Here is a 27988-nt window from a genome sequence, read left to right as displayed (position 1 = left end):
CAATAAAAACACATCGGAATGAGACTTTCTCAATGCTTTATTAGGTACAGACACAGTCAGAGCCGGGTGCAGGGGCGGAGATCACAGCAGAGGACCACCCCAGCGAGACAGTCAGCAGAGCAGGAACATGCACAGGGTCAGTAAGACAGCAGGGGTCAGAGGTCAGACATACACATGAACACATACAGGCACATCGGAGAGCGCGGCATCAGCCGCCCGTAGCTGTCAGTACTGCTGGCCGGCCTGAGGCCCCGCCGACGGCTGCTGAGTCCACTGTAGCTGAAGACAAAGATCTTTTCTTTTGGGGTTAGAGGTCGTTGTCACGCATGAACAGTGGGCGTGGGTGTCAGCAGCAGTATTGTCAGGGTCACGGGAAGGAAGGGAGTCAGTAACAGGGCCAGTATCGAGGTCAGTGGCAGTAGTGACATCAGTAGGCAGGCTGTGTTGGGCGGTATGCTACAGTGGAGGTGTCAATATGCAGTGCGATGTCCTCTAGTCTTAGATCACTGCTGTGCTCAGGCTGCTAATCAACAGCCAAGTGTTTGAGGGTTAAGGGTCATTGTTAGAAACAGTATGGGGATGGGGATGAGGGTCAGGGATAGCGGTCAGTAGGGTGGACAGAGCAAAGGCCAGGACAGTTATTTTCAGCAGCAGTGTTAGGGTCAGGGATAGCGGTCAGTAGGGGGGACAGAGCGAAGGCCAGGACAGTTATTTTCAGCAGCAGTGTTAGGGTCAGGGATAGCGGTCAGGACAGTTATTCTCTCTAACCCTGGTTGCACTCTGCTAGGCTCACGCTCCTGGTCAGCGGGGAGCTCAGTGCTGGGTGGCTCAGCTGGCAGGAGAAGGAGTGCCCCGAGCTCCACTGGGCAGCGGTCAGTGACATGAGGCTGGTGAGAGAGAAGGTGCCGTCGGGCTGGCGCTGGGCCGCGCTGGTCTGGACCGCGGAGCCGCTGCGCGCCTGGCCATCCTCCGCCCAGGACACGCTGACCGAGTCGGGGTAGAAGCCCTGCGCCAGGCACACCAGGGTGGCACTGCCACGCTCAGACAGCTCCCGCTGGGAGGGGGGCATCAGGGTCAGCGTGGGGGGGCTGGGAGACCGGCCACCTGGAGGAAGAAACCATACGCTTCGTCGTCATGCTGATCATCATCTTCATCATCACCACCATTCTCATTTGCTTTGTAAACCTACAGCAGTCAAGCAGCGAAGAAGGGCTTTCTGCTGGGCACTAATCCCAACAGCCAACAGCCAGTTTGCACGTAATTTCATTTTGTAATTAAAAAGTCACCGAAAACAGAATCACAATGAAGTCCAAAAAAGGTTTATACAGGTAAAATGTTCAGCCAGACGATTCTCACCTTACCAAAAATATTCATCACGTTTATTTTTAATTTTTATTACTCATTAATATCATGGCTGGCTGTCCATCTGTCCCTATATGATATTGCTCTTTGGACTTTCCAAGAGGTTCTGAGAAACCAAGAGCTAATTATCCCAGCTTCTCAATGTACACACCATTCTTTCAGTACTAACAGTGCTCTCAAAAACTTGAGATCTCACCTAAAATCACAAAGGATAGCGGACAATGAGCACAGCTTCCACATTAATTAGACATGAATATTGATGTGAAGCTCTTGAGAGACCGAGTGCCTTTTCATGTGTGAACTACCTGGCAGAAAACTGTCCCGTGTGTGTATTAAAAGGGGAAATAGACTTGGAATATATTTATATTATGTACAATATAATAGACATGATATGTTATATTTTATAAATTATACAGTTTATGTGCTGCATCGAACTTCTTTTAACATCTCAAGAATACACCTAAGCATTGACTACGGGCTGTTTTGCATGCGGTGGCGCTGGTAATGGTATGAGACACAAGCAGACTGTTTCAGGTCTCGTCAGAAGACCGAACGGTCACCCTGATGCCTCTGACCATTGGCTGTCACTGTCCTGTGGATTAAAGATCGGCCACAGGAGGAGGGCTCTCCAGCACCAGCGCCAGGGCTTCGATACGAGACACAAACATCAATCGAATTGCATTTCCTAGTCATAGTAAGGTTAAGGTTTTGAGGTGGGTTCCTAATGACGATTACAAACAAAACTCTCCTTTCCTAGTGTGGATAGACATTCCCATACAGTGAGAAAAACAGTTAATTTCAGGGCTATCCGGTCTAAACTACTAATATCTGGTGTCCGATCAAAAGCTAGAACCACCTCTTCAGAGTAAATTTTAAATATAAAAATGGAACAAATAAAACTGTCGGTTTTCTATTGTCTTGGGTTCAGATTGTGGGACCCTCAACAGCCCTGCTGAATGCTGAATAACCGAATGTGTGTGGTTTTTGGAGAAAGAAAACAGAAAGGGAACATCCACACTTAGAACAGTACAAAGGCGAAACGCCTCTCTGCAGAGTGTGTTTAGAATCTTTATCTACTTTAGAGTCATGACCTACTCTAACATTGGCCGTCGAAAAGCAGAAAAATTGTAAATTGCTCAGAGACAGATTTTGTCTCTGTTTCTGGCACTCCTGCGGAGATCAGGCTCAAGGACCGGGCACGCTCACTCACCGACATCAAGCCTCGTTCCCCCTCCAAAGACTGTCACCCCCACAGTGACACAGAGCCGTACAAAAACCCTCAGACACAGATCAGGCTGCACCTGTCTTTCATGAGCTCTCAGCTCACTGCAGACACTGGGCATAGGCAGATTCAGACCCCAGATACCATCTCTCTTCGAGTTAAGAACACTTGCTCACAACAAATGGGTCGCTTGCTCCAGATCCTCACAAGCCTTTTCCAGTGTCAGTCCACCCCTCTGCAGCTTGCACTTGTGTCCTGTGGTTTCTCTGCTCATTCTGAAGAAGAGCACTGGGCGGCCTTTGTCAGTGACTTTACTGTACTTGTATCAGGTGCCCTTGTAGTCTTCTCTTTAAAGAGTCTGAGATTGAAACAGTTCGGGACAGTCCTTTAATCCCACAATGTATCTGGTTGCTCTTCTCTGCACAAAACAAACGGTAACCAATCTCCCTCTTTTCTAAAAATGCACCCACTTAGCAGGAGAGGCCATTTTAACCAATTCTGCACTCAGGAAGTCCAAGTTCCCTAAAAACTAAAGAATAAAAAGCTCTCTGAGCTGGGTTCAAATACTTGGCTCCAATCGGATAATCTGGAACAAGTACCTCTTGCCTGGCACATGCTCTTTGTTCTGTATGTTCCTCATGTCTCCTCTCTCTCTCCTGGACTATTCTTTCCTTTTAATTCAATTCAATTCAGTTCAAGGTGCTTTATTAGCATGACCGATGGGTACAATCAGTGTTGCCAAAGCAGATAAAAATAATGATATTCACATTAAACAAAACAAAAAATAAAAGTAATTTTAAATCTACAGACATATTACAACAAAGACATATTATAAAATATTGACATATACTGTCTTGATCTGATCTTATATGGTGTCTCTCTGGACTGTTGAGTGACACTTAATCATTTACCCCAAACTTAATTAATAAGGTAACCCAAAGTAAACGGATTGCTTTGATCACAGACTCTGAACCCCCTACATCTCAACAAACATCCTCTTTGCTTTGAGGCTGGAAATGTTTACGCTGCCAGCTGTTTATACTTATCTAGACTCCTACAGACACTTCCTAGTCACGTTTAGCTGTAACAATATACAGTACATACTGTATATACACCGCTGTTGTAAATCCTTAGAAATCGTGCATTGTCCTTCAAGCAGAAACACACTCGGTGCCCCTGTCTGTGTGGAGTCTGCATGTTCTCGCTGTGGTCTTGGGATTTCACTACGAGAGTCTCCTGCCCCACAGCTCCCAGGCTGTATTCCAGCTTTGAGGTCCTGTGTGTGTGGAGTCTGCATGTTCTCTCCATGACCAGGTGCTCCAACAACTTCCCACCTCCCAGAGACAGATTTCATGACCAGTGACTAAGGCACTGACTAAAAGCAACAGAACCTGGGTTTGATACCAGGTTCTGATTCTGAGGTTCTGGTGGTCTGGTGACTTTACTGATCAGCTGACAATGAGTCAATTAGCAGTGTGAAGTAGAGGTAAGGTTTTGGGCCCTAGATCGACAGATCTGGGTTCATATCCGGGTGATATCACTCACATTACTGTACCTGCTAGTAAACGCCCTCCCTTGTTAATTGAAGTTTTCTGAGTTGTCATCGTAAGTAAGACTCTGATATCAGTGTAAGTTGTACAATGTATTTTAAAGATGGAGAGGGTTGGTCGATGTAATGGTTTTGGATTATCTACTACATCACTTCATATTGACTCTTGACCTTGAGCTGCTGTGACCACAGATTTGTGAAGGCTGCAATCAGTCTGTAAATTGCTAGATGATAAGATAGGTTTCTCCTCACCCTAACTATGCTGTATAAATAACAATGAGAGTTATGATCATACAGTACACCACAGCAGGCTTTGAGTATGCTGCTGATGCTTCTAACACACCCATGTTGTAAATCCTGATTGTGGTTAAGATTAGTGCTCATGAGTGTACGGTACATATTCGTCAGCTTGTTAATGTTAATGAGTGTTGATGATAACAGCAACAGAAGCAATAATAAATATCACTCACCCAATCTGATCAGTTCACAGCAATCCCCAATCCTGTGACAATATCCACAGTGCAGGACCTGGCTGTTGAGGAATTCTTATTATTAGGATCTGGAAGGCCTTAATCCTTTGAAGGCCTGAGGTAGGACCAGTACAGTCTCAGCAAGGGCTCTGTCTTCTCTCCATTGTACTACTGCAGTCACTTTCTGCAGGCTGTGTGTTTCTCCACTGTACTGCAGTCAGTCTCTGATGGCTGTGTAGTCTTCCCCATTTCACTGCCCCGCTGCAGTCAGTTTTTGTACGGCCGTCTCTCACTGATGTCACACTGTGGTAGTCTGAGGGACAGCCGTGGCAGGCGCAGTAGTAGGTGGCCTCGTCCTCCTGCTGAACGTTGGCGATGTTCAGATATTCCATTTTGCCAGAGGACTCTTCAGAAGCAGTAAATCTCTCTGGCGTTCCAGACCCTCGGGTTGAGTCTTTCACAAGAAACCGAGGAGCACTGCTGGTCTTCTGCTGGTACCAGGTAATAACCCAGCTCCTGTGACTATCAATAGCACAGGATATTTTAGCCGAAGCTCCGGGAGACACAGACAGAGATTTCTGCTGGGTCATCACAAGTCCCTGTGAGCCTGTGAGGGAACAGAAGTGGTTTTAATTCATAAAACATACCTCACAAACTCACAAACCTTTCCCATTACCCTGTCAGTAAATGTCACAACAAGAGGCAAATTAATGATCTACTGGCCTTCTGAAGAAAAACCAAGGACACTGAAGAGTCTTTGTAAAATGAGTAAAATGTTGGATAATGCCCAGGTAGCTAACCAGGAGTCACAGTTCATACCTCTGTAGATTTATATTCAACACAGTGGAGTTCAGTACTAGCAGTCAATTGCTTGCTGTGCTGTTTAGAAGAGATTATAAATGTAAGATTGAGTGTAGAGGCAGCTCTTACCAGGGAGAGCGAGCAGCAGGGCTGTGAGGAGAGCTGTGCTGAAGACCATGGCGTTTGACAGGACTGCTGAGGCTCTGGAGCTGCGATGGGACAGCAGGACTGATACACCGCCTATTTAAAACAGCTCAGCCCCCTGGGAACACAGACAGACCCTCCCACCCGGGGTTTCACAATCTTCCACCAGGTTTCAATTCACTGATTTTCCACATGGGGAACTGAATCAAAGACTTATTGCAGAAACGTGCTATCACACACTGCTAAATTCACATTCTAATCAGACAAGGGGAGTACCAGGATAGTCAACGTGAAGCCTTTTAGCTAGCAGGACTAGGGACTATCATGCTGTGAAAGAGAGCTGTCATCCATAATAATGTAACACATACGGCCGACATTACAGGTTGTGCGATCTGCCAGCGTGGTGACGTCACCGCCCTTCCCTGTGAATAGCAGGGACCTCAGCCGCCGCCGCTGGGGGGAGATCTCCCTTTAGCTCAGCTGGCTGGTTCCCTGTTGAGTGATGCCGTAGGCTCGGGTTGGAGTCCCCAGTGGTGGGGGGCCGACCTGAGGCGGGAGCGGTGAGGGCACATACCCACGTAAACCCGAAAGCACTAAAATAATAATAATTTCTTATACTTACATAACACTTTTTCTGGACACTCCACTCAAGGGGATTTACAGGTAATGGGGACTCTCCTCCACCACCATCAATGTGCAGCCCCACCTGCCATAGTGCACCAGCTCTCGGTGGGGAGGAGAACAGAGTGATGAAGCCAGTTCATAGAAGGGGGTTATTAAGAGGCCAAGACTGGTAAAGGCCAATGGGACATTTGACCAGGAAGTCAGGGTAATACCCTTGCTCTTCATCAGAAACGCCCTGGGATTTTTAATGACCACAGAGAGTCAGGACCTCTGATTGACATCTCATCAGAAGGACAGCACCTTTTTACAGTATAGTGCCCGTGTCACTATAGTGGGGCAATAGGACCCACACAGATTGCAGATGAGCACCCCCTACTGGCCCCACTAACACCTCCTCCAGCAGCAACCTTAGCTTTCCCAGGTGGTCTCACATCCAGGCACTGACCAGGCTCACACCTGCTGAGCTTCTGTGGGCTGCCAGTTGTGAGCTGCATGGTTATGCGGCTACTGGCATACGTCTTCATCCTATGGGTTCATATGGCTGCATCAATGGGTTCACTTATCTAATTCTATCTAAGTTACAGTACTTCCCTCTGGTTTGGAGGTATACTATATATCAAAAGAACCGGCTGTAAATAAAGGAAATTGGTGTTTTTAATCTTTTAATACAGAATAAAAGGGCCAATTGACATGAAATGTTTCAAGAGAAAGGAAGCAATTCAGCTAGCCTTGCTCATTTGATAACTAATGTCTAATCCATCTCAATATATAATAAAATTGTGTCTTTGCTCCGGAAGCAAAATTCAATTAAATGGCTAATAAAGTTTTTATTTTCTTAGCAAACTCCCTTATCCAGGGTGAAACACAATATTTAAAAAGATGTGCAACAAGGGTTAGGACGCACATTACAAAATCTACCATAAAATAACATGATAATAAAGCTGCATTAAGGTATTAGTAACAGAAAAATTTAATCATGCCCTGGTAGTGTGGAGTTAAGGCCTTAATATAAACACCTCAGTAATAACAGACAAATATGAATATGCCCAGGTCATGTAGAGCAAAGGTGGTAATGCAGACAACCCTATTAGTCAGTAATATGATAATAGGACATGCCCAGGCAGTGTGGAGTTAAGGTGGTAATGTAGACACCTCATTAGTAAAAGAACAATAGGAGCATACCCAGGCAGTGTGGAGTTAAGGTAGTAATGTTGACACTCCATTGGGAACTGTCCAGTGTTCATTGTGAATAATATGAAACTGTTTTACTAGGTTAACTAAGGGGGGAGTTTAGTGAGGTCAGACTGCACAAGGCAAGAGTGGGGTTCAGCCAAGGTACAGGGGTTAACAACCTTCTTTTACTGCTCTTATGATCAGCCCTGGGATCGGAAATTATCACACACAGTAAACACATTGGTTTAACTCTCATCTGAAAGACCTCCAGCATAACAGAGTCCCTTGTCTCCATACTGGGGCACTAGACTGGAAATTCTGCTCCAGATGGAAGAGCACCACCTACTGGTCCAACAAGACCCCTTAGAACAGCAACCTGATCTTCCTCGGAGGCCACCTGTCCCAGTATCGACCCAGCCCATCAGTAATGACCAGGCCCACCAGTACCAATCATGCCCATCATAACTGACCAGGCCCACTAGTACTGAACAGGTCTATCTGTACGAACCAGACCTACCAGTATCAACCAGTTCCATCTGTAGAGTCAAGGCCCACCAGTACTGACCAGGTCTGACAGTACCAACCTTGATCACCAGTACAGACCAGGCCCACCAGTATCATCCTGGTCCACTAGTACCAATCAGGTCCACCAGTATTGAACAGGTCCAATAGCACCAATCTTCCCCAGTACTGACCAGGGCCACCACCTCTACTAACCAGGTCCACCAGCACTGACAAACCCACCAGTACTAATCATTTTTCTGCTGGTTCTGAAACAGTCTATACTCCTGTTGCTTCACTTGACTCAGGACGAGCTGTGGGAGGTGTGTTGGGCAGGGCGAGATCCTGTTCTTTCACTGTGGACCGAGGATCATCAGAGGGGAAGAGAATACTGAGAATCAGGACATTGGAAAAGCAATTGGCTCAAAAAATAACTCTAAAAAAAAATGCCACTGCATGAAGAAATGGAAAAGAAGCTGTAAGTGTTGTGGCCAGAGCTGAAAGCCCAGACATCCAAGCTTTTATGCCTTATATGGGGTGAGAAATGACGGTTAATATCTTTACTGGTGAGCGATGACAAGACTTTTATTTTATTTTTATAATTAAGTCATTGTGGTCCAATCAATGACATACCAGTCAGACCCTTACCTCTCTCTTCTGTTTCTTATCTTACAAGGTCTTTATGGCTTGAATAGGGGAGGAGGCGGGAGACCCCAGCTTGTCCAGGGTGCAGATGGACCCCAAAGCTAAGTGGGTAAAGGGTACGAGATGAACGACCACTGCTGAACTCGGCATCTTATTCTCTGGGGGATTTTCCAACTCAGGAGCTGTGAAGTGCGAGCAGGTCAGCGATCCAGCTGTGGGTATGGCTGTCAGAATGTGGGCGCGGAGTTTCAGTTCCTCCGTGGCTCACAGCTGCTCTCTCGTTCTGGAGTGTTTCTGGCAAGGGACAGTCCCCACCACAGCCACCGTGCCAAATATAGACCGGCTTCCAAGACTCTGTGCAAATTAGGGGCAGCAGGTTGCAACAGTAGACACAAGAATAAGATTTATATAACTATATTGACTACATTTTATATTCAGGACAATACAATTTTGTTTTTAACATTCCTGCTTAGGAATGTAAAAAAACTCACAATATTAAAAACAAGAGTCTTCGAAGCAAAAGCACGCTGCGGTTACAACGCATTAAACAACACATCGTGATTTCTTACACAGAGTGAACATTCATTCGTTAATCGTCTGTCCCTCTCTCCCACGGCCCCCTGTGACTGACTGGAGCAGGAGTGTCTCGGGAGACCTCAGGCTCGGTACTGAGCCACGCGCTCGTGGTGACATCTCTCCAGTGGTCTTGCCTTACTTCCTTGATCTTACGGCCTTGATCTCTGACAGGCTGATATTGATCTTGCTTTTCCGCAGGTTTCTTCCACTTCTCGGAATGGCCTTTAACTCAGCTGCACTAGACTAGGCCCTCACTAGAAATATCACCGGATTGAGGCACTGCGTGGGAGAAATTACAGCGCTCGGCCATCGACGTGTCCAGGCACAACAAGCAGTCAGAGGCAGCTGAAGCAGCCCTCTCACACAGAGGGGAGAGAACTGGGACTGCCTGTTGTGTCCGGAGCTCTGCTAGCCTGGAGCTCGGCAATGATATATATACTGTATATATCCCAACATAAACTCTCCTGCCTGGAACTAACGAGCTCAGGGACGTCTGATTGAAGGACCTTCAATCTAGACTACAGACTGCAAAACACAGGTAGCACTATATATATATATTTGACATTGGTTCTCATTCTAAAAACCTTATAAATGGTTTATGGATCATATTAATAAGAGGTGCCCCAGTTTGGAGTTGAACCCAGAATTCAAGAGCAGTGAGGAAGCAAGACAAACTGCCTATTCATAAAAGTAATTAATTTCAGCTGTATTGTGTCAAAGATGTCAGGACATATTTCGGTTATTGCATATTGCATAGTATAAATGAAGAGGTCTTGTGTTCAAATTATATACAACTGCACTATCAAGGTCTCATTTACAGTATTGCCTACATTTGTTTATCACCACATCAGAACGATATTGACGCTGAGAAATAAATTCTAGAGAAGAGTAAATACAAATATTTTATACAAAGAGGCTGAAGGGATAGAATATGTTCAGTCTTGAACTAAAGTAGCATTCTCTGTAATCGCTCCGTAATCATGCGGTCCCGGCCAGTTCTTCACATTTAGACCCTCACCAACATGGCTGCGCGCACACGGCATTCTGGGAGGTGGGAGCGCTCCGCTGTCTGCGTGTCTTTATTTACACACCAGTGCGGGAAGGCTACTGTGGATAGCATGGCGAAAAGGAGACAGGAAAAAGTCAGCATTGCCACAGAGGTCAGTCAGCGCTGGATTCTGATTCGGGGGAAGGCGGTTTACTCAAAGACTTTAGCCTTACAACTTTATTAGCGCTTGCTGCACGACGCGTGTTTCTGCACAGCACCAGAGGAGAAGACGAGATGAGAGTCGGAGCTAGGATAGGCAAGCAGTGTGTGCATGTACTCCTTTCTCAGTTGTATTTAATGAGAACTGCGTGTCCGTAGCTGTCTGTCTTGCGTATAGCAATGCAACACCTGGTGTATCTATGTTGCGGTGTGAATCCGGAAGTGTTGCTTCGCTGCGGTCAGTCCTGGGTCAGCTGAGGAGATCCGGTGCGGCCGCACTGTGCCTGTGTGCAGGAGGCGACAGGGCCCGTGTCCGGTACAGAGAAGAGTCACTTCATAACAGCAACAACTTCGCTTCAGATCCGTGTTTGTCTGAGCAGTTTAACTCAGGGCAGTAAGCAAAGCTTTAAACTGTGACCGGCAGTTCATTGGAAAGACAAGGTCGCCCCCCAGTGGAATGTCTGCTAATTGTTGCTCCGCCGCTCGTTTTAAACCAAAAATGTGTATAAATGGCCGATTTACGAAAACGGGGGAAAATACGAAAATGTAATCTTTAAATGAATATACTGTTGTCAGAATGGTTACCCATGGGCTGGGTACTGTACAGGCCAGTGGGAGATCATACAGACTGCAAACCCGTATTGACTCCACCACAGGTCCGTCCGAGAAGAAATGTTTCAAACCGAGCCTGTTACCTTGTTGTGAGCATGTTATCGACAGTGTGGCTTTTATGTTTAAGGTGTTACACTGATGTTCTGCCATATCATGAACTCTGGCCAGAGAGAATCCCAACCCTCTGGGCTACTTCTTTACCCAGCTGAGATCCTCCAGTCAGGACAGAAGGCACTTCTTTACACAAAGGGTGGTGGGAGCTTGGAACAACTTACCCAGCCACGTTGTCAAAACCGATACCGTGGTTTCTTTCCAGGTGTGTGTGAGATCCTGGGATTAATTAACTCCTAACTGGCAGATGGGCCGAATTGTGACTTTTCCTGACCTTTGCTTTCCTGTGTTCTTATGAATACTTTTCTTAGTTTTTGTTCTGTTGTTACACCCACATTCCTGATATGATGTTGAAAATAAGGAGGATGTTCAATGATAAAAATCATGTGGCATTATAAGGGAAGCACTTTCACTGTAGTGAAAATGGCATCGTACAGTGAAAAACACCTGTTAAAATACTTGCTGCATTGTCGCAAAAATAAATATCAATCTAGCATTTGTATGGCGTGGGGTGAGTGTATATACAGTAGTTGCTATTTTATTATTGCCAGTGGAACCAGAAATGACATTAGCTTGAATTAGATTTCTCGACAGTCTTCTTTGTGAGCATGTTATGCTCATTGTCATGTTTTCAATAGAGTAGATTTCTGTAATGTACCGTAAGCACAACTTAATGTTTGACTTTAATAATGCAAAAACATTTGAGACTATGATTATGTATTAGTACGTTTTGCTAAACTGGCAACTAGTGAAGACACGAAGACTTATTACTTTTTAAGGGGAAGTATTTTGTTTTAAAATAATATAAACAAATACAAAACATTTTTCCCAGTAGGTCAGATTCTTTCGTGACATCAAAATTGATGTTTTCACAAAACCTGAGATTAATCAAGCACTACCTGCTCTTAGGTTAGATGATGATAACCAACAGATGTAATGTGATGACAGGACTGAAGTAATTGGATCAGTGCCGGTTCTTCGGTCAGGAATCTGGGATCACTCTGAGTCTTCAGGAGGTCATGTTGACTGGCTCTCCTCAGTGTGACTGCTGATGGAGTCAGGGCTGGTTCTCCGGTCAGGAATCAGAGTGGCTCTGACCTGAGCCTTCAGGTGATCGCGGAAACGTATAGTTATTGTTTTTAGACTCTTTACTACCTAATCTGATCAAGAGTTCTGATTGAGCAATGTTGAAAATCATTTTGTATTATGGTATTGTACCTTTGTTGTATTGTATTATTGTCATATATATGTTTATGAGCTCTTGACGTGCTCATAAAGACAAATTCCTTTAGGAGCAATAGAGGTTAATTCAATTTGTGTATGCCATGAAAGATGCTAACTAAAATAGTAAACTTTAACACAAATTTGACTTGCTTTTATGTGGTTCTCAAGGAATGACTTGCATAAGCAAAAAATGATACATTTTATTACAGAAATTTTATTACAAATCCCTTTTGTTGAACTGAGAATATTAGTGAATAAGTAGTCAGTTAATTATACAGCCAAGAGCATTAATGTTTGAAATATTGCCAACGGCCATATCACCCTGCAACTCACAACTAGCAACCCCTTAAAGCTCAGCAGGTGTGAGCCTGGTCAGTACCTGGATGGGAGACCTCCTGGGAAAAACTAAGGTTGCTGCTGGAAGAGGTGTTAGTGGGGCCAGCAGGGGGCGCTCAACCTGCGGTCCATGTGGGTCCTAATGCTCTATCCACATGCTCTATCCTTCGGATGAGACTTAAACCGAGGTCCTGACTCTCTGTGATTATTAAAAATCCCAGGGCGTTTCTCGAAAAGAGTAGGGGTGTCCTGGTCAAATTTTCCCCTGGCCTTCACTAATCATGGCCTCCTAATAATCCCCATCTCTGAACTGGCTCCATCACTCTGTTCTCCTTCCCACTGATATCTGATGTGTGGTGAGCGTTCTGGTGCACTATGGCTGCCGTCACATCATCCAGGTGGGGCTGCACATTGGTGGTGGTGGAGGGGAGTCCCCATTACCTGTAAAGCGCTTTGAGGGGCGTGTCCAGAAAAGCTCTATATACGTGTAAGGAATAGTTATTCATTATTTCCTGCTGCCCGTGGTCTGTGAGGACCAACAGCTGCAGCCCCTCAGGTCCCGCCCTCTTTCACAGATCGACCGCGTGGAGGAGCGTCGTGCCCTCTGCCGGGACAGTCTGGACAGGGCGGAGTACCGGCGCCGGCGCGAGGAGCTCTGTGAGCAGGACAGGTGAGACGCCAACACACGATGAGTGAAACCCTCTCTCAACCTGCCTCGGGCGGGATGCGCTGTCTGAGTGGGCAAGGATGGGACTCTCAATTCATGAACAAATGGTTACAAATGAGAGGAGGTCATTTGGCCCATCTAAACTGTTTTTGACAGGTAATAGCTGACTGATCTGCGTGTTATTTTATAGTGTGGTTACCACTCTCTCCAGCAGTCCTCCTTACATACAGTACAGCCACAGGTCTATGTAGGTGCAGGCGAGTGAAGACAGGGCAGTGTTATTTATTAGTATTACAATGATGAAAGAAATAGGGACTTGAAACCCTGCCTGTCTCTGCACATATACTGAGAGATGAAGTACAGGGCAGCATCTGCAGCTGACAGCAGCCCAACCTTCATCTCAGCACACGGACAGGCAGATGAGCTGCTCTGAATCGCTTGGTCACGCCTCTCTCTTTTCAGACAGGCGCTGGAGGAAGAGATGACCATTCTGAATGGCAGGCTTTCGAAATATGGTGAGGGATTGCCGAGTTTTCATCTCTCTTTGTATAGTCAGTATTGTGGCTCTGCTGCTTATTTCATAATGCTAAAAATCAAGATTTTTCATATAAAAATTGAAATGGGTGTCCTCAGTATAAGGGCCGTGTGTCAGTGTGTGTCCTCAGTATAAAAGGGCCCTGTGTCTGTGTGTGTCCTCAGTATAAAAGGGCCCTGTGTCTGTGGGTGTCCTCAGTATAAGGGCCCTGTGTCTGTGGGTGTCCTCAGTATAAGGGCCCTGTGTCTGTGGGTGTCCTCAGTATAAAAGGGCCCTGTGTCTGTGGGTGTCCTCAGTATAAAAGGGCCGTGTGTCTGTGTGTGTCCTCAGTATAAGGGCCCTGTGTCTGTGGGTGTCCTCAGTATAAGGGCCCTGTGTCTGTGGGTGTCCTCAGTATAAAAGGGCCCTGTGTCTGTGGGTGTCCTCGGTATAAGGGCCCTGTGTCTGTCTGTCCTCAGATCAGGAGCTGGCGGTGCTGCGGGCAGAGAACAGGAAGAACATGCTGCTGTCGGTGGCTCTGCTGGCTGTCTGCGCTCTGATCTACTTTTCCCTGATCTACTGAGCCCAGAGCCCTGGTGCAGCAGGCTGTGAGTATCAGCGCCAGCTCCCCCTGGAGGCCTTCTCCTGCCCGCAGTCCCGGGTCCCTAGACAGGCTTCCGGGATCCACGGGCTCCTGAGGACACAAGCAGGGGTGATGGAGGAGCGGAGCTCTCACTTGGGCCTCAAGGTCCTTCGCTCCTGCTTCACAGGACTCAAGTCTTCTGGAGAGAGAAGATCAGATCTGCCACCGCCGGGTTTCTGGGCCAGGTTCTCTGTGCCTTCATTTTATATGTACTGTGTATGTCCTTAGAAGAACTTGACCTGCCACTAACTTCAATGTGTTAGAATCAAATAAACTCTTCCCCTCCACTGGTCAGGGAGTAATGTAACGTGAGGTCAAGTGTTGTGCTTTATTTAATGTGGTGGAGTAGTAATACAAGTAATGAACATCCAGGTCTCTCCAGAACTGGAGTGAGTTCTTGACATCAACACGGTGCATCCAGCCTTCACTTCAAAACCCTGAACACGGAGCCCTGGGGCACCAGAGTGTATTGAGGGGGAGCGGGGCTGCCTCCTCGCCGGACCCTGAACGCAGAGCCCCGGGGGATGGGAGTCTGTTGAGGGGGAGAGGGACTGCTTCCTTGCCGGACCCTGAACTCAGAGCCCCAGGGGTTGAGAGTGTGTTGAGGGGAAGCAGGACTGCCTCCTTGCTGGACCCTGAACGCAGAGCCCCGGGGCACAGGAGTGTGTTAAGGGGGAGCGGGACCTCCATTAGGTTTGAACTTGGAGCTCGATTTGGACAATCTAAGTTCTCACTAGTTTGTCCTGATGAATTCCTTGGTTGTGTTAGTGATGGCAAAGAAACGCGTGTGGAGGCAGAGATCGAGGAGCTCCTTGCACATGTTCTGTTCTCTCAGGCGATCTGCTGCTCGGACTCTAACATCAGGGCCCCACAGAGGCGTCAGGCAGCAGGGTAAGTGTGGAGCGAGACTGTCAGGCACGCTTCGGTGTGGGAACGTACAGCGAGGCTCCAGGAGAAGGATATCTACACAGAGTGGAGTGGAAGTGGGCAAGGTTAGGGTCTGACCTTCTCCTGAACTTTGGTTTAAAACTGGGCTGGTGCCACAGTGTGCAGTAAGCCTTTGAGAGGCAGCTGAGCCGGAGAGCAGGCTGGCTCAGTCTAGAAGATGATAAAATGGGTTAGTGGGATTAACTACCCACAGCTGCACCCTCCAGACAGGCGTGGTGCTGCATATCTAGGCGTTTTGGGACCAAGGGCCAATAAAGTCCTTCATTAAGACAAGAATTTAAATGAAGGGAAGTCATGCACAGTTACGCATTTGTTGTCAGGCATTTGTTACAACTAATTTGGTGTTCAGTTTGGTTACTGTGGTACAAAAAATATATATTTCTGGTCCAGAAAGACACTGAAAAAATTAGCTCAGGAGAACTGAAGATCAGCTGCCCCAAACAAAACGAATTTTAGAATTATTCAAAGCAGACACTTCTTTAGACAGAGGATTGTGAAACCATCTCCTCAGACATGTTGTTGATCGTGACTCCTAAGGGTGCTTTAAAAAAGATGGATCTATGTATACAGGAACAAGTGAAGGTTAATTCCACACTGAAAAGCATATAAAACAAATTCAGGGTTTTGCTTGTTGAGTCTCTTCAGGCGACAGGGACATAAGTCTGTGAAGGAGAGAGAGGAAGGTAGCAGAGATATAAAGCACAGGGGACAGGGACAGATTGATTCTCTCTCCTTTTCAGGGTGGAAGGAACTTGTATTTGTTCCTCTGCAGTCGGCACATGCTGATGCAGCTCCTCACTCGAACATTAAGGTTCTTGCAACCAGATGAGCAAGAAGGGCCAGAACCGGAATGACCTGCTCTCTACGCAGCCTTCATTATGTCCAGTAGCTTCTTACTGAACAGGCAATCCTGACACTTAGAGAACTGCTATAAGAAATTAACACTGCAGGTAAGGGGAGGCCAATTCAGGGCACCTAGCCTGTGTGGAAGGTTCTGTAGTTGCTCCGACGGCCATTTTGCGATGGAAACCAGTGTTTGGGCTTCAGAAACCAGGCTTCCGGCTTTCCTCGCTGTTACCACCTGCAACCTGGAATTGTGAGCGCTCCTAAAAAACAAACTTTCAAAGGTTTAAGAACACAAAGGATTTTATTTCTTTTTGACTAGGCCAGCTTTTTTGGGGGACCGGCTGCCATCGGCTTCAACACACTCTGCAACAGAAAGGAGAAGAGGTCGGACGAAGCCCAGCAGTGTCTGCGGTGCTGTGCTGCAGTCTCGGGGCGCTCGGAGAGGGAGGGCAGCTGCTTGCTGCTCAGGGGGAAGGCCAGGACACAGAAGGTCTCACCACCACCCCCCTAAAAGAATACACAGTCACTGCTGCTCAATGCTCTGTCCACACTGGCACTGTCTGCAGGTCAGAGCTGAACTGACATTGCAAGTTCTACCACCATCTCTCCATAGTGACGTAGCTCCATACAGAGTACTACTGACAGTCACATCTGTGAATATATAAAATAAAAACAGTGCCATCAGCACATAGACTTTTTCCATTATTACATAAACTATGAATCAAACGCAATTAATGATACATAAAATATTTTCATGGCTGGGTGGATGGAGATAAGACCTTTAAGAACAACAATAATACTACCTAAACCCAGACAGGACATTCAGAGGAATCCCTGTCCCAGCTACTGGTCATATTGAAAAGGAGCAGAACAGGGTCTCAGCGGTGTGTATCAATGCGTCCCATCACACCCAGAACAGCCGCCACGCTGTCAGAAATCACTTTGGTGAAGAGCGCAGAGTTAGTCAGGGCTTTAACAACTGAAGCAGCCAGGGCTGATGGGATAGTTATACTGTCAGGACTGGGGTAATCTCTCTCAGGACTGGGACGTCTGGTGTCAGGGGTAATTATCCTTTTAGGGCTGGAACAGTCTCTCGTAGTGCTGTGATATCTGGTGTCAGGAGTAGTTATCATGTCATGACAGGGGCAGTTTCTCTCAGGGCTGAGACGTCCGGTGTCGGGGGTAGTTATCTTGTCAGGGCTGTGTCGTCTGGTGTCGGGGGCAGTCGGTCCGGGACAGTCTCTCTCAGGGTTGAAACGTCTGGAGTCGGGAGTAGTTATCCTGTCAGGGTTAAGATGTCTGGTGTCAGGGGTAGTTGGCCTGGGGCAGTCTTTCTCAGGGTTGAGACGTCTGGTGCCAGGGGTAGTTGGCCCGGGGCGGTCTCTCTCAGGGTTGAGACGTCTGGTGCCAGGGGTAGTTGGCCCGGGGCGGTCTCTCTCAGGGTTGATAGTGCTGGTGGATGAAGGAGAGTATGTCCTCCTTGGATAGCTTCTCGGGGTCGATCCGCGTCTGGGAGTCATGAACTTTCACACCGTCCTCCCAGGCCCAGAACAGACGCTCGACGTGACAGATACTAAGGAGTGACAAGCAGAGAACAGGAGACCATCAGTCATAAGCATGATACCCATAGTAAAAGGTGAAGGCAGAGACAGCTGGGATCCACCCTAACCTACCCCCAAACAGGGTACTCACTGAAAGGGGATCCACCCTAACCCACCCCCAAACAGGGTACTCACTGAAAGGGGGCCACTGCGTTAGGAGGAAGTTCATAGGTGGACTCTTTGCTCAGTCTGTTGTAGAAAAACTTCCTCTTGGAATTCTTACTGTAGGCCATCGTCCAGGGGTCTGCAGTCAGAGAAGAGAGAAGTGCGTGTGATTGTGCGACTATCATACAACAGACGTGGGATCTTGTCCACAGTTACTGCAGCACACTGATATTGTTGACGGATCTTTTTCCCCACCCTGTGCTCTAAGATCACTTCATTTGATTCATTCTCCAGCAAACGTTTTCAATGCACCATGATAATTATTGATAAAGAGAGAAATGTTAAGCTCTTTATAAAAGAATGAAGTGAGAATTTCCAAATCATTACAGTGTCTTGAATTATTAAACTTGCTCTAAAGAGGAGGAATATAATCGTGATACTACAGGACTTCATTCATTTTATAAAAAGGGTGAAAACAGAAGTCATCATGTTAAATTATGCCCTGTTTAAGGATGAGGGTGTTTGCATTTCTCACCTTGATCGCCTCATTCTGAAGGTTTGGATCAATGTGTACTGTGTCTACACGGCTGTCTTTGTGAGTTACAGATGATCAAAGGGTGTTCCTAATAATCATCGCAAGTCACTGTTAGATCATTTGGTCAGACAAATTAACCATTAATATTCAACAGTGAGTAAAACATTCCTTGTGAGGTCATTAAGCCAGGCCCCATTGGAAAGGGCAAATCAGAAGAAGCAAGAATAGGAAAAACAAGGACATCACCATCATCGTCGACCCATTAGTTTGTCAGAACCAAGAAAATACAGTTTTCTGTTGCTAGAAGATTGTAGAACTAAATCAGAAGAATGTTTATAAAAAAAGTCATTTAACAGACAGCCAACATGGGTTTAGAGAGGTAAAGGTCTTGTCAAACTAACGTTTTTAAAATTCTTTAATCGAGCCAGAAGGACATTAGATAACACTAAAGAAAATGACATGTTTAGCTTTCCAGAAGGAGTTTGGTAAGGTCCTCATAAAAGCTTGATTCCCAAATTACACAAGAATAATCAAGATACATTCAGCAGTGGGGTGGAGAACTGGTTAACAAACTGGAAACTGTGTGGACTGAAGGGGTGGAGCCTCACTGGAAGATGTGAGTAGTGGTACAACTCGGATCCATTGTAGACCTCTTGCTCTTCCTGAACTGTATTAACAATCAAGATGTTAGTACAGTTAGCGAACTAGTCAGACGTTTCTGATGATATTTAGCAGGGGAAGAGTGGCAAGCACAGAAGCCACGTTCCAATTGTCCTACAGGGACCGTGGTGAATGGCAAGCCAAGCTCCAGGTGCAAGCGCTCAGTGAGACTTCAGGGGTGGCAAAGTTTGCCTTAATTCCTGAGGCAGATGAGCTGAGGTGCTCAGAGGAAGTAGGGCTCAATGGGAAGGCAGTGTGGAAAAACACAAGTTCCCTGCAGAAAGTCAAGTAGGGCTTCAGTAAGGAGAAGAGAAACTGAGCATGGCTCAATGTCAGAGCACTGACCAGAGAATTGGATGAGGAAGGTGTTCCTGATTGATAGAGGAACAGGGGCTGGGAGATGTGTCCTGAGGGAGTCTGTACAGGGTTAGATGCAGGCTGAGTCCCCTCAGAGGCAACAGCAGGACATGAGTCGCTCTGACCACGGAAGTAACAATAGCCTTAGAAATGTCAAGCGAAAGCAGAAAAACAATTCCTGCTCTTGGTATAGAAAGGTTGAGGGAGCTAAATCTCTTCCATTTATAACAGGGGAGACTAGATCCAGGTATACACTGAATTTTAAATATTGACGCATAGTGTAACAGTTGTTGATATTATAACTACTGTTATTTACTGTCAGTACTCTACCGAACTCCACCAGTGAATCAAAGAGCACGTATCACCTAATGCTTGGTCTTCCCAAATTTGGGGGATTGAAATATTAATCTTTATAATTTTCCTGCCTAGCAAGCTGGTTTTTACATTGCTTTGATTATGTCCCCGTTTTGTCATTTTAACCCCCAGGGGTGTAATGATATATAAACATTATTGCTGTTGATACAAGTTATTCTTACGACGGGCAGTACTTTTCAACCTTGGGTTTTCTGCACACAAAACATGGTAAAAACTGCTTCCCTTTTAAAGGCAGCAGGTCAAGCCCATCCACACCTGCAAATCGCTTTCCCAGTGGGAGCTTCTCAGTCGGAAGAAGTGACGATTTCTGTGCCCGTGCTCGTGGGGGTTTTTTTTAAGACTGAAGCGCTGGGAATCACCGACACTGAACTCCTGCCTCCCTCTCTCTCCGACACCCCGCCCAGCTCGGTCTCCAGCTCTGTGCTCTGCCTACGTACCCACCTCTCTCTCTACCGTCTGTCTCTCTGTGTGTCTGAGCGCGTCTCACCATTGACAGTTTTGATGATGTACAGTCCGGTGGGAAGGAAGTGCCGGTCGTCCCTCCCGGTGTAAGAGAGGCGCGGGAAGCCCCCGGAGCTCTTGGTCACCTTCATCTCCAGCCTGAAACAACGGGCAACACTTCACGAACATGCGCGCGAATCGGTATCCTCCCACCTCCTCGTCGGGACCCGCGCCGGGCGGCTCTCTCCCTCCGGCTCCGCGCTTGCGGCCCATCTGCCTCACTCCGACCGAACTCTCGGCTCTTAGCTGAAATGAGCACTGCTTTGCTCCGCACCACCCTGACAGGCTGATGAAGCTCAGACCCTGGGAGTCACCTTTCCATTCTCTGGCATCACCTCCAGTTGCCCAGGCTCCCTGACTATACCCTCACCGCTCCTCTTCCTCCTCTGACCGCTCTCTTACCTGACGAAGATCTTCTCCATCTCCTCCAGCCTGTACACCTCCTTCACTCTGGAACAGGAAGAAGGACAATCACAGCTGCAGCTCACAGTTCTGATACTGTAACACTCCAACAGGGATCTCTTTCAGACGCACAGTAGCGCACGCCGGCACAGAGCTGTATTTTAATAGGGACACAGTGATGAAATTGAAACTCTTGCGGCAAAGTGCACAGGGCTCCACCAGCCTGCAAGTACCAGGTGCTGGAAATAATTTAATTTCGGTTGCCCCAGCAGCAATTCTGCACTGAAAGACAAACAGTTCTACAGTAACATTCAGAATTCACGGACCATAAATTTGTTTTTCTGCATTACCAGTACAACTGGCCGCGTGGTTCAACTGTGGAGAGGGAGCCCATGGTGACTCAGGACAAGGGAGGTCTCAAGTCTCACCTGATGGGGTTCATGTCTGGCCGGCTGGGTTTGGAAACGGCTCGCACAAACTTCTCTGCCATCTGGACCCTGAGAGACCGGCAAGCACAGGCAGAGGGGTCAGCCACTGGGCAGAGGTGAGCAGCAGTCTACACATGCATGGTGTGATCACCGTGCTGGATTAGTCCTGCTGCAGCTCACTGGGCTGAGGGGCCATTCATGAATGGCATTATCATCTGATCAGTATAGCACGCTGGCGTAGGATGGTGTATCTCTGCTGTCTTTATGACTGTGAAATAGGAGACTCTGTACCTTCACAATGAGCCGGACTCTAGTTGTGGACTTGCGCACGGTTACATTGGAGAGACTGCACACTTGGAGAAAGAGTGGGGGCTCACCTCTGGTTAAAGTGCTGGTCCCGCACATCCGTCCCATTCAGTACCAGCGCATCAAGGACGTGCACAGCACCAATCCGGCGCTGTGCCTTACCCTGCGGACACACGTGGCACAACAGCAGGCCGTAAGAGTCGCGGAACGGAAGGGTTCATCCAGCAGGCCTTGCTCATTCACTCGCCCGATTCCAATACCCCCTAAGCTGAAGCTCACACTTTGCACTCAGTGCCCAGGTTTATTTCTCCCCCTTTCCCACACGCTCTCTAGATTCAGGCCTTCCAGTACTTACTGTGAACAATCCTGCTACCTGCATGCAATAAACTCTAGACAAAGTATTTCTTCATTTCTTTGTAATGTGACCAAACCTGTACACAGGGTCATGTATTTTAAATTAAGTCATATTAATGTTTTGCACAATTCTACCGTAGGATCTCTCTCCTAATTAAATTTTGCCTATTTAGCTATGTACCCTACGATTCTGATGGCCGTGTTCCCTTCCCCACAGTGTCTGGGAATAGTGGGTTCAGTCCTGAGGGACCTGTCCTTTCGAACCCTTTGTCCACTCATTCCTACTCAGCCCTTAATCACTGGTGGATAGGTATTTCTCTGGATTCTGACCTCGGTGTCAAAGGCACCCTGGCTGAAGTATGTAGCTGCAAGAGGGTCAGCAGACAGAACATTCTGCAGTCTCTCCAAAACTAGCCAATTAAGAATTTGTTTCTTTATTTCTGACTAAAAGGCTCACAATGCCTGACTAGTTTCTGATAAACAGATACAAAAAGTGGGAGTTTTTCCTTCTGCTGAAGTCCAATAGGCCACACCCCAAACAAGGGCAGCGCTGAAACTCGCTCATCGGCACTGACACTGAGTACGCCTCCACTAAGCTTTGCGGAGAGAGCCTTGCGGAGTCAGTACCTCTCCCTTCAGTTCCTGCACGATCTCCACGCTCAGCAGCGTGTCCCTGGGCAGCTCCATCTTGAAGTTCTCCAGCTTCTTCCAGCGTACAGGAGACTTCCCATCCCATGTGTAGATCTGGGATTTCTGACAGGCACACAGGTGAGCTTGTTAACAGTTCTGCGTCTGACAATGACACAGGCACAGGACCGGATTCTTGTATCTGGTATAGGGAAGGTTCTGACCCCAGGTGAGACTGAGGTCAGCAGGGATTCTGCACATGTAATATGCAAGAACGCAGCAGTGCCTGGACTGTAATCTTCAATCTCCTGTGCAGATCAGACGGAGCCCGATGCTCTGCTTCAGGATTGTGACTACAGAGACTGTCTGCAAGGGATGTTAGAAACAGGTCTGGCTTGTGAAGCTCACATTAAGATGGAAAAGGAACTCGATCAGTGTCAAAGAGGAGCTAACAGTGCGAGTTAACAGGCAACGCCCTCCACTCACCCCCAGCCCCAGCAGGAAGAGCTGCTCCCCTCCACCCACAATGCAGCGGTAGTCCAGCACATGGTGCATCTTGTCCAGTGTCCGCGAGGTCAGAGACGTGGGCTTGTAGTTAAAGGACTCAATATCAGAGCCCTTAGGGGACAGAAGGAGACAAGCACTCAGTATACACTGTGTACGATTATCAGGTCTTCCTTTACAGAGACACACTACAGGACACAGGCACAGACTCACACATATAGACAGCAGGCAGAGACAGAGACAGGGTTAAAGACAGAAGGACAGACTCACAGGCAGGCAGACACACAGAGAGACGGATGTCTCCTGACCTTCATCAGCTCAAAGAACTTGGCCTTGGGGTCCGAGGGGGAAGGGGCAACTCTGGCCTGGTCAGGAATCTGCAGAAAGAAACAATGTAAGAAAGAAAGATGAAGAGAGAGGGAATAACTGTCTTGATAACAATGAGAAAGGCAATTCTGCGGTGCACATGTCAGTGTCAGAGCTCTGTACCCAACCCTGCAGTGTGTGTGTGTCAGTGTCAGAGCTCTGTACCCAAACCAGCAGTGTGTGTGTCAGTGTCAGAGCTCTGTACCCAAACCAGCAGTGTGTGTGTCAGTGTCAGAGCTCTGTACCCAAACCAGCAGTGTGTGTGTGTCAGTGTCAGAGCTCTGTACCCAACCCTGCAGTGTGTGTGTCAGTGTCAGAGCTCTGTACCCAAACCAGCAGTGTCTGTGTGTCAGTGTCAGAGCTCTGTACCCAACCCTGCAGTGTGTGTGTGTCAGTGTCAGAGCTCTGTACCCAACCCCGCAGTGTGTGTGTGTGTCGGTGTCAGAGCTCTGTACCCAACCCCACAGTGTGTGTGTGTGTCAGTGTCAGAGCTCTGTACCCATCCCTGCAGTGTGTGTGTGTCAGTGTCAGAGCCCTGTACCCAACCCTGCAGTGTGTGTGTGTCAGTGTCAGAGCCCTGTACCCAACCCTGCAGTGTGTGTGTGTGTGTGTGTGTGTGTGTGTGTGTGTGTGTGTGTGTCAGTGTCAGAGCCCTGTACCCAACCCTGCAGTGTGTGTGTGTCAGTGTCAGAGCCCTGTACCCAACCCTGCAGTGTGTGTGTGTGTGTGTGTGTGTGTGTGTGTGTGTGTGTGTGTGTCAGTGTCAGAGCTCTGTACCCAACCCTGCAGTGTGTGTGTGTCAGTGTCAGAGCTCTGTACCCAACCCTGCAGTGTGTGTGTGTCAGTGTCAGAGCTCTGTACCCATCCCTGCAGTGTGTGTGTGTCAGTGTCAGAGCTCTGTACCCAACCCTGCAGTGTGTGTGTGTCAGTGTCAGAGCTCTGTACCCAACCCTGCAGTGTGTGTGTGTCAGTGTCAGAGCTCTGTACCCAACCCTGCAGTGTGTGTGTGTCAGTGTCAGAGCTCTGTACCCAACCCTGCAGTGTGTGTGTGTCAGTGTCAGAGCTCTGTACCCAACCCTGCAGTGTGTGTGTGTCAGTGTCAGAGCTCTGTACCCAACCCTGCAGTGTGTGTGTGTGTGTCAGTGTCAGAGCTCTGTACCCAACCCTGCAGTGTGTGTGTGTGTCAGTGTCAGAGCTCTGTACCCAACCCTGCAGTGTGTGTGTGTGTCAGTGTCAGAGCTCTGTACCCAACCCTGCAGTGTGTGTGTGTCAGTGTCAGAGCTCTGTACCCAACCCTGCAGTGTGTGTGTGTCAGTGTCAGAGCTCTGTACCCAACCCTGCAGTGTGTGTGTGTCAGTGTCAGAGCTCTGTACCCAACCCTGCAGTGTGTGTGTCAGTGTCAGAGCTCTGTACCCAACCCTGCAGTGTGTGTGTGTGTCAGTGTCAGAGCTCTGTACCCAACCCTGCAGTGTGTCTGTGTGTCAGTGTCAGAGCTCTGTACCCAACCCTGCAGTGTGTGTGTGTCAGTGTCAGAGCTCTGTACCCAACCCTGCAGTGTGTGTGTGTGTCAGTGTCAGAGCTCTGTACCCAACCCCGCAGTGTGTGCAGCTCTTTTCAGGACTCACCCCCCACAGCTTCAGACACTCCTTTCGTATATCTGCCTGTTTTGGCTCCGACAGCGTGCTGAAATACAGACAACACAGTCAGGCGGCACGTAGAGACAGACACTAGGGGCAGCTGGAGAGAGGCAGGTGACCGACAAGATGGGAAGACTGGTACATGAGTTGACACACAAATGACACATACGGCACAAGAAGAGATTTCGAAGGCCCTTCATTGTGATCTGACAAACTGAAATGACAGTTGGGTGAGAAATATGTTAAACTAAAACAGTTCTGAGCAAACGCCAGTTTTGAGCTCTAAGACCAGAAGAGAATAACGTATACACAGAGTGCTTACATACAGGCGGTACTCACGTGTCCAGGACGAAGGCATGGATTTTGGCCAGAGATTTAATCTGGACTGCACAGTGGCTACAGGAAAGAGCACAGTAACACTGTTTATTTTCAGTTTGGCTGACATCTTTATCCAAAGCAACTTAATATTTGCTCTAACTTATATATGTGGGTTAAGGGTACTACAGAAGTGTTTCACTCAGAATTTGAACCCACAACCCTCCAGTTACAGGTCAAGAGCCCAGAGTGCTTCCCCACACACAGTGCCCAGTCAGCACAGCTGCACAGAGGCCACACAAGATTAAGAAAGCTCCTCTAGAGATACACACAGCTTTCTGTACCTGCCTGCTTAAAGAAACACAGGTTTGTACAAACCATTTTTGATATCACACTCAATTCCAAAGGTATTTGACTCTTCCGTTACATTCTGAGCACAATAACAATTAAGTAGGGAAAATATTGGTATGAATCTAATTATTCGCTAATGGGGAAAAAAGTGCAGCTACTGTATGTGTACCGGAAAATTAAATGGCATCAGCATTCCGATAGTAAGAGCTTAATGCCTTGGTACCACACTGTTCACACTGCATGTATTCACTGCACATTGAAGATGTGATAGGAGCTACAGTGATGTGAAAAACAAAGTATACTACCTCACAATTCTATGGTTTTATTTACACTTAGACATATCTGACCTTCACCTTGTCCTCACCACGTCCCCAACAGTAGATAAATCTAACCTCATGTGACAGATACCACAAATTTTGCTTTGTTATTATGTATTGAACAAATAACTTAGCCAACATTCAGTAGCCTTGTGTGAAAAAAATATTAAAGGACTGTCCTACACTGACCGGCTGAAGGAACGGAGTCTCTTCAGTCTTGAACAGAGAAGACTGTGAGGAGACTGATACAAATATAAATGAAAGTATAAATATAAATGACAGTAATGTATAAATGGAAAAAATCTGATTCTGGATTTTTGTGATTTTAAACAAAAATAATTGCACAGGAAGTTGTACTTTCAAGATGGCTATTCTTAACCATCTCTTAAATCCAGTTAATTGTGGGACAAGTTTTACTCTGATTACATTTCCATTCTTCACTCAGCTTCACAATAAACACATACCTCACCTCATTTTATACAGCTTGAGTCCCATCCACACCCCTCTCTAACTCTCAAACTCTCAACTAACACCTGCTCACGGGCAAACACATGATCTTACAGCATTCAATTCAGCTTCAGTCCCAACCACACCCCTCTCACTGACAGGCTTCCTTGGGGCCTGCAGGCCCATAGCGACGTCATCAGTCTCCCCCAGAGTGCAATACTGCAGTCTGTCCACCTGACACAGGACCAGCCTGTCTTGTGCTCCCCCCCTTCTCCCTTTAAGGACAGGGGTCCCCAAAAGTGGCAGTTTCAAACTGGGTGGATAGGTAATAAAAATAATTGGCAATTCCATATTTATACACCAAGCCCTCTCACTGCTGCCTCTGCTGAACTGTCACTATGCGAGACCAGCAGCTTTGGATTACAGTAAAGAACAGGACCGGATTAAAGTGGCTCAGAGCCCAACGGCAGGGAACCTCAGTGTCCTGACCTCTCATTGGAGCGGACCATGTGCTGGTAGAAGTCCGTGTCTCCCTTAATGATATCCAGAGGGACGACCTCCGTCACGTCAGAGGACGAGAGCCTCAGCTGGTTCAGCTTCAGATTCACGGAGAACAGGTACTCCCTCACCGGATCGGAACCGGGCTTCAAGCCCCGGCACACCACGTACCTTCGAGACAAGGAGAGGCAGAGGCGTCAATACTGCGTCTCTGCATAGTGGAAACCCTGACAGACTAGCCTCTTCAACGGGACCCGACGGCCGGCCGCAGACGCCGAGACTCACCTTCAGCCTAACAAGGGCAGGCGGGCGGACGGACACACTGACCTCTCAGAGTTGGCCGGCCGGCTGGTGACGGGTTTGAAGAGAGACACCCTGTCGAAGCACAGGTACAGCAGGTACACCAGCCCCACGCTGAACGGAGTGAAGAGATCGAATGTCTTACACAGAAAATGACCACCTGGAGGCAGAGGGAGAGAGAGGGTGAAGGAGGAGAGGGAGAGAGAACGTGCAGGGGTGGGAGAGAAAGGAGGAGAGAGCGAGCAGGGGTACGAGAGAGAGGAGGAGAGGGAGAGAGAGCGAGCAGGGGTACGAGAGAAAGGAGGAGAAGGAGAGAGAGCGAGCAGAGGTGGGAGAGAAAGGAGGAGAGGGAGAGAGAGCGAGCAGGGGTTCGAGAGAAAGGAGGAGAAGGAGAGAGAGCGAGCAGAGGTGGGAGAGAAAGGAGGAGAGGGAGGGAGAGAGAGCAAGCGAGCAGAGCTGGGAGAGAAAGCAGGAGAGGGAGAGAGAGAGAGCCAGCAGAGGTGGGAGAGAAAGGAGGAGAGGGAGAGAGAGCAGGGGTAAGAGTGAAAGGAGGAGAGGAAGAGTGCAAGCAGGGTACGAGAGAAAGGAGCAGAGGAATTCCAGTACCTGTCCTGACCACAGACAGTGCAGTGAGGAACTGACACAGCAGTAACTGTTTACTCAGGATTTCCTGGATGTTCTCCTGCCCCTCCACTGAGAATCCCTGCACAGGAAACACCCAGTTAGAGCACAACAAAGCATCTGTCAGCAACTTAGGGCGCACAAACCCAGCAGAGTTCCACGAATCACACACTCAGACACCCCTGCTCACACAAGGACAGAGACGG

General features: G+C 47.7%; 3 protein-coding genes across 11 annotated transcripts in view; 1 reads left to right on the top strand and 2 right to left on the bottom strand.

Moving 5' to 3' along the window:
• Positions 1-19: 19 nt before the first annotated feature.
• On the bottom strand, positions 20-5614 carry LOC148675035 (immunoglobulin lambda-1 light chain-like). Its single transcript, XM_088625950.1, has 4 exons — positions 5534-5614; positions 4915-5210; positions 2573-2612; positions 20-1104 (listed from the first exon to the last, which is right to left on the bottom strand). Exons 1-4 carry the CDS (start codon positions 5580-5582, stop codon positions 764-766), a joined length of 726 nt encoding a protein of 241 aa, XP_088482076.1. The 5' UTR covers positions 5583-5614; the 3' UTR covers positions 20-763.
• Positions 5615-10078: 4464 nt separating this feature from the next.
• ccdc167 (coiled-coil domain containing 167) lies at positions 10079-16862 on the top strand. 4 transcript variants are annotated; one of them, XR_015935432.1, is made up of 5 exons: positions 10079-10227; positions 13133-13227; positions 13687-13739; positions 14218-15272; positions 16495-16862. XR_015935432.1 is itself a non-coding variant. In XM_088625948.1 (5 exons), the coding sequence occupies exons 1-4, from the start codon at positions 10090-10092 to the stop codon at positions 14319-14321; spliced, it is 390 nt and encodes a 129-aa protein (XP_088482074.1). In that variant the 5' UTR covers positions 10079-10089; the 3' UTR covers positions 14322-14346; positions 16500-16862. The 4 variants fall into 4 exon arrangements, 3 of the variants coding, with proteins under 3 accessions (XP_088482074.1, XP_088482072.1, XP_088482073.1); XM_088625948.1 differs by having other exon boundaries at positions 14218-14346; positions 16500-16862; XM_088625946.1 differs by having other exon boundaries at positions 14218-14346.
• Positions 16458-27988, bottom strand: part of cmtr1 (cap methyltransferase 1) — a 30385-nt gene continuing 18854 nt past the window's right edge. For 5 of the 6 annotated variants that reach the window (XM_088625940.1, XM_088625944.1, XM_088625939.1 and 2 more), the window contains exons 11-24: positions 27768-27864; positions 27189-27321; positions 26853-27032; positions 25273-25329; positions 24922-24979; positions 23239-23307; positions 22913-23044; positions 22427-22552; positions 21517-21608; positions 21140-21208; positions 20712-20759; positions 20296-20408; positions 17912-18020; positions 16458-17748 (exon numbers count right to left, since the gene is read on the bottom strand). In XM_088625940.1, coding sequence (XP_088482066.1) covers positions 17613-17748; positions 17912-18020; positions 20296-20408; positions 20712-20759; positions 21140-21208; positions 21517-21608; positions 22427-22552; positions 22913-23044; positions 23239-23307; positions 24922-24979; positions 25273-25329; positions 26853-27032; positions 27189-27321; positions 27768-27864 — 1419 coding nt within the window. In that variant the 3' untranslated portion in view covers positions 16458-17612. Of the gene's footprint in view, positions 17749-17911; positions 18021-20249; positions 20409-20711; positions 20760-21139; positions 21209-21516; positions 21609-22426; positions 22553-22912; positions 23045-23238; positions 23308-24921; positions 24980-25272; positions 25330-26852; positions 27033-27188; positions 27322-27767; positions 27865-27988 lie in introns of those variants that run through there. The other variant, XM_088625945.1, reaches the window with a different exon arrangement.

This window comes from Lepisosteus platostomus, chromosome 3 (assembly GCF_059453375.1).
Source record: "Lepisosteus platostomus isolate fLepPlt1 chromosome 3, fLepPlt1.hap1, whole genome shotgun sequence".
Classification (NCBI taxonomy): domain Eukaryota; kingdom Metazoa; phylum Chordata; class Actinopteri; order Semionotiformes; family Lepisosteidae; genus Lepisosteus; species Lepisosteus platostomus.
Note: the sequence above shows the minus strand (reverse complement) of the source record. Positions and strands in the feature narration are given on the sequence as shown.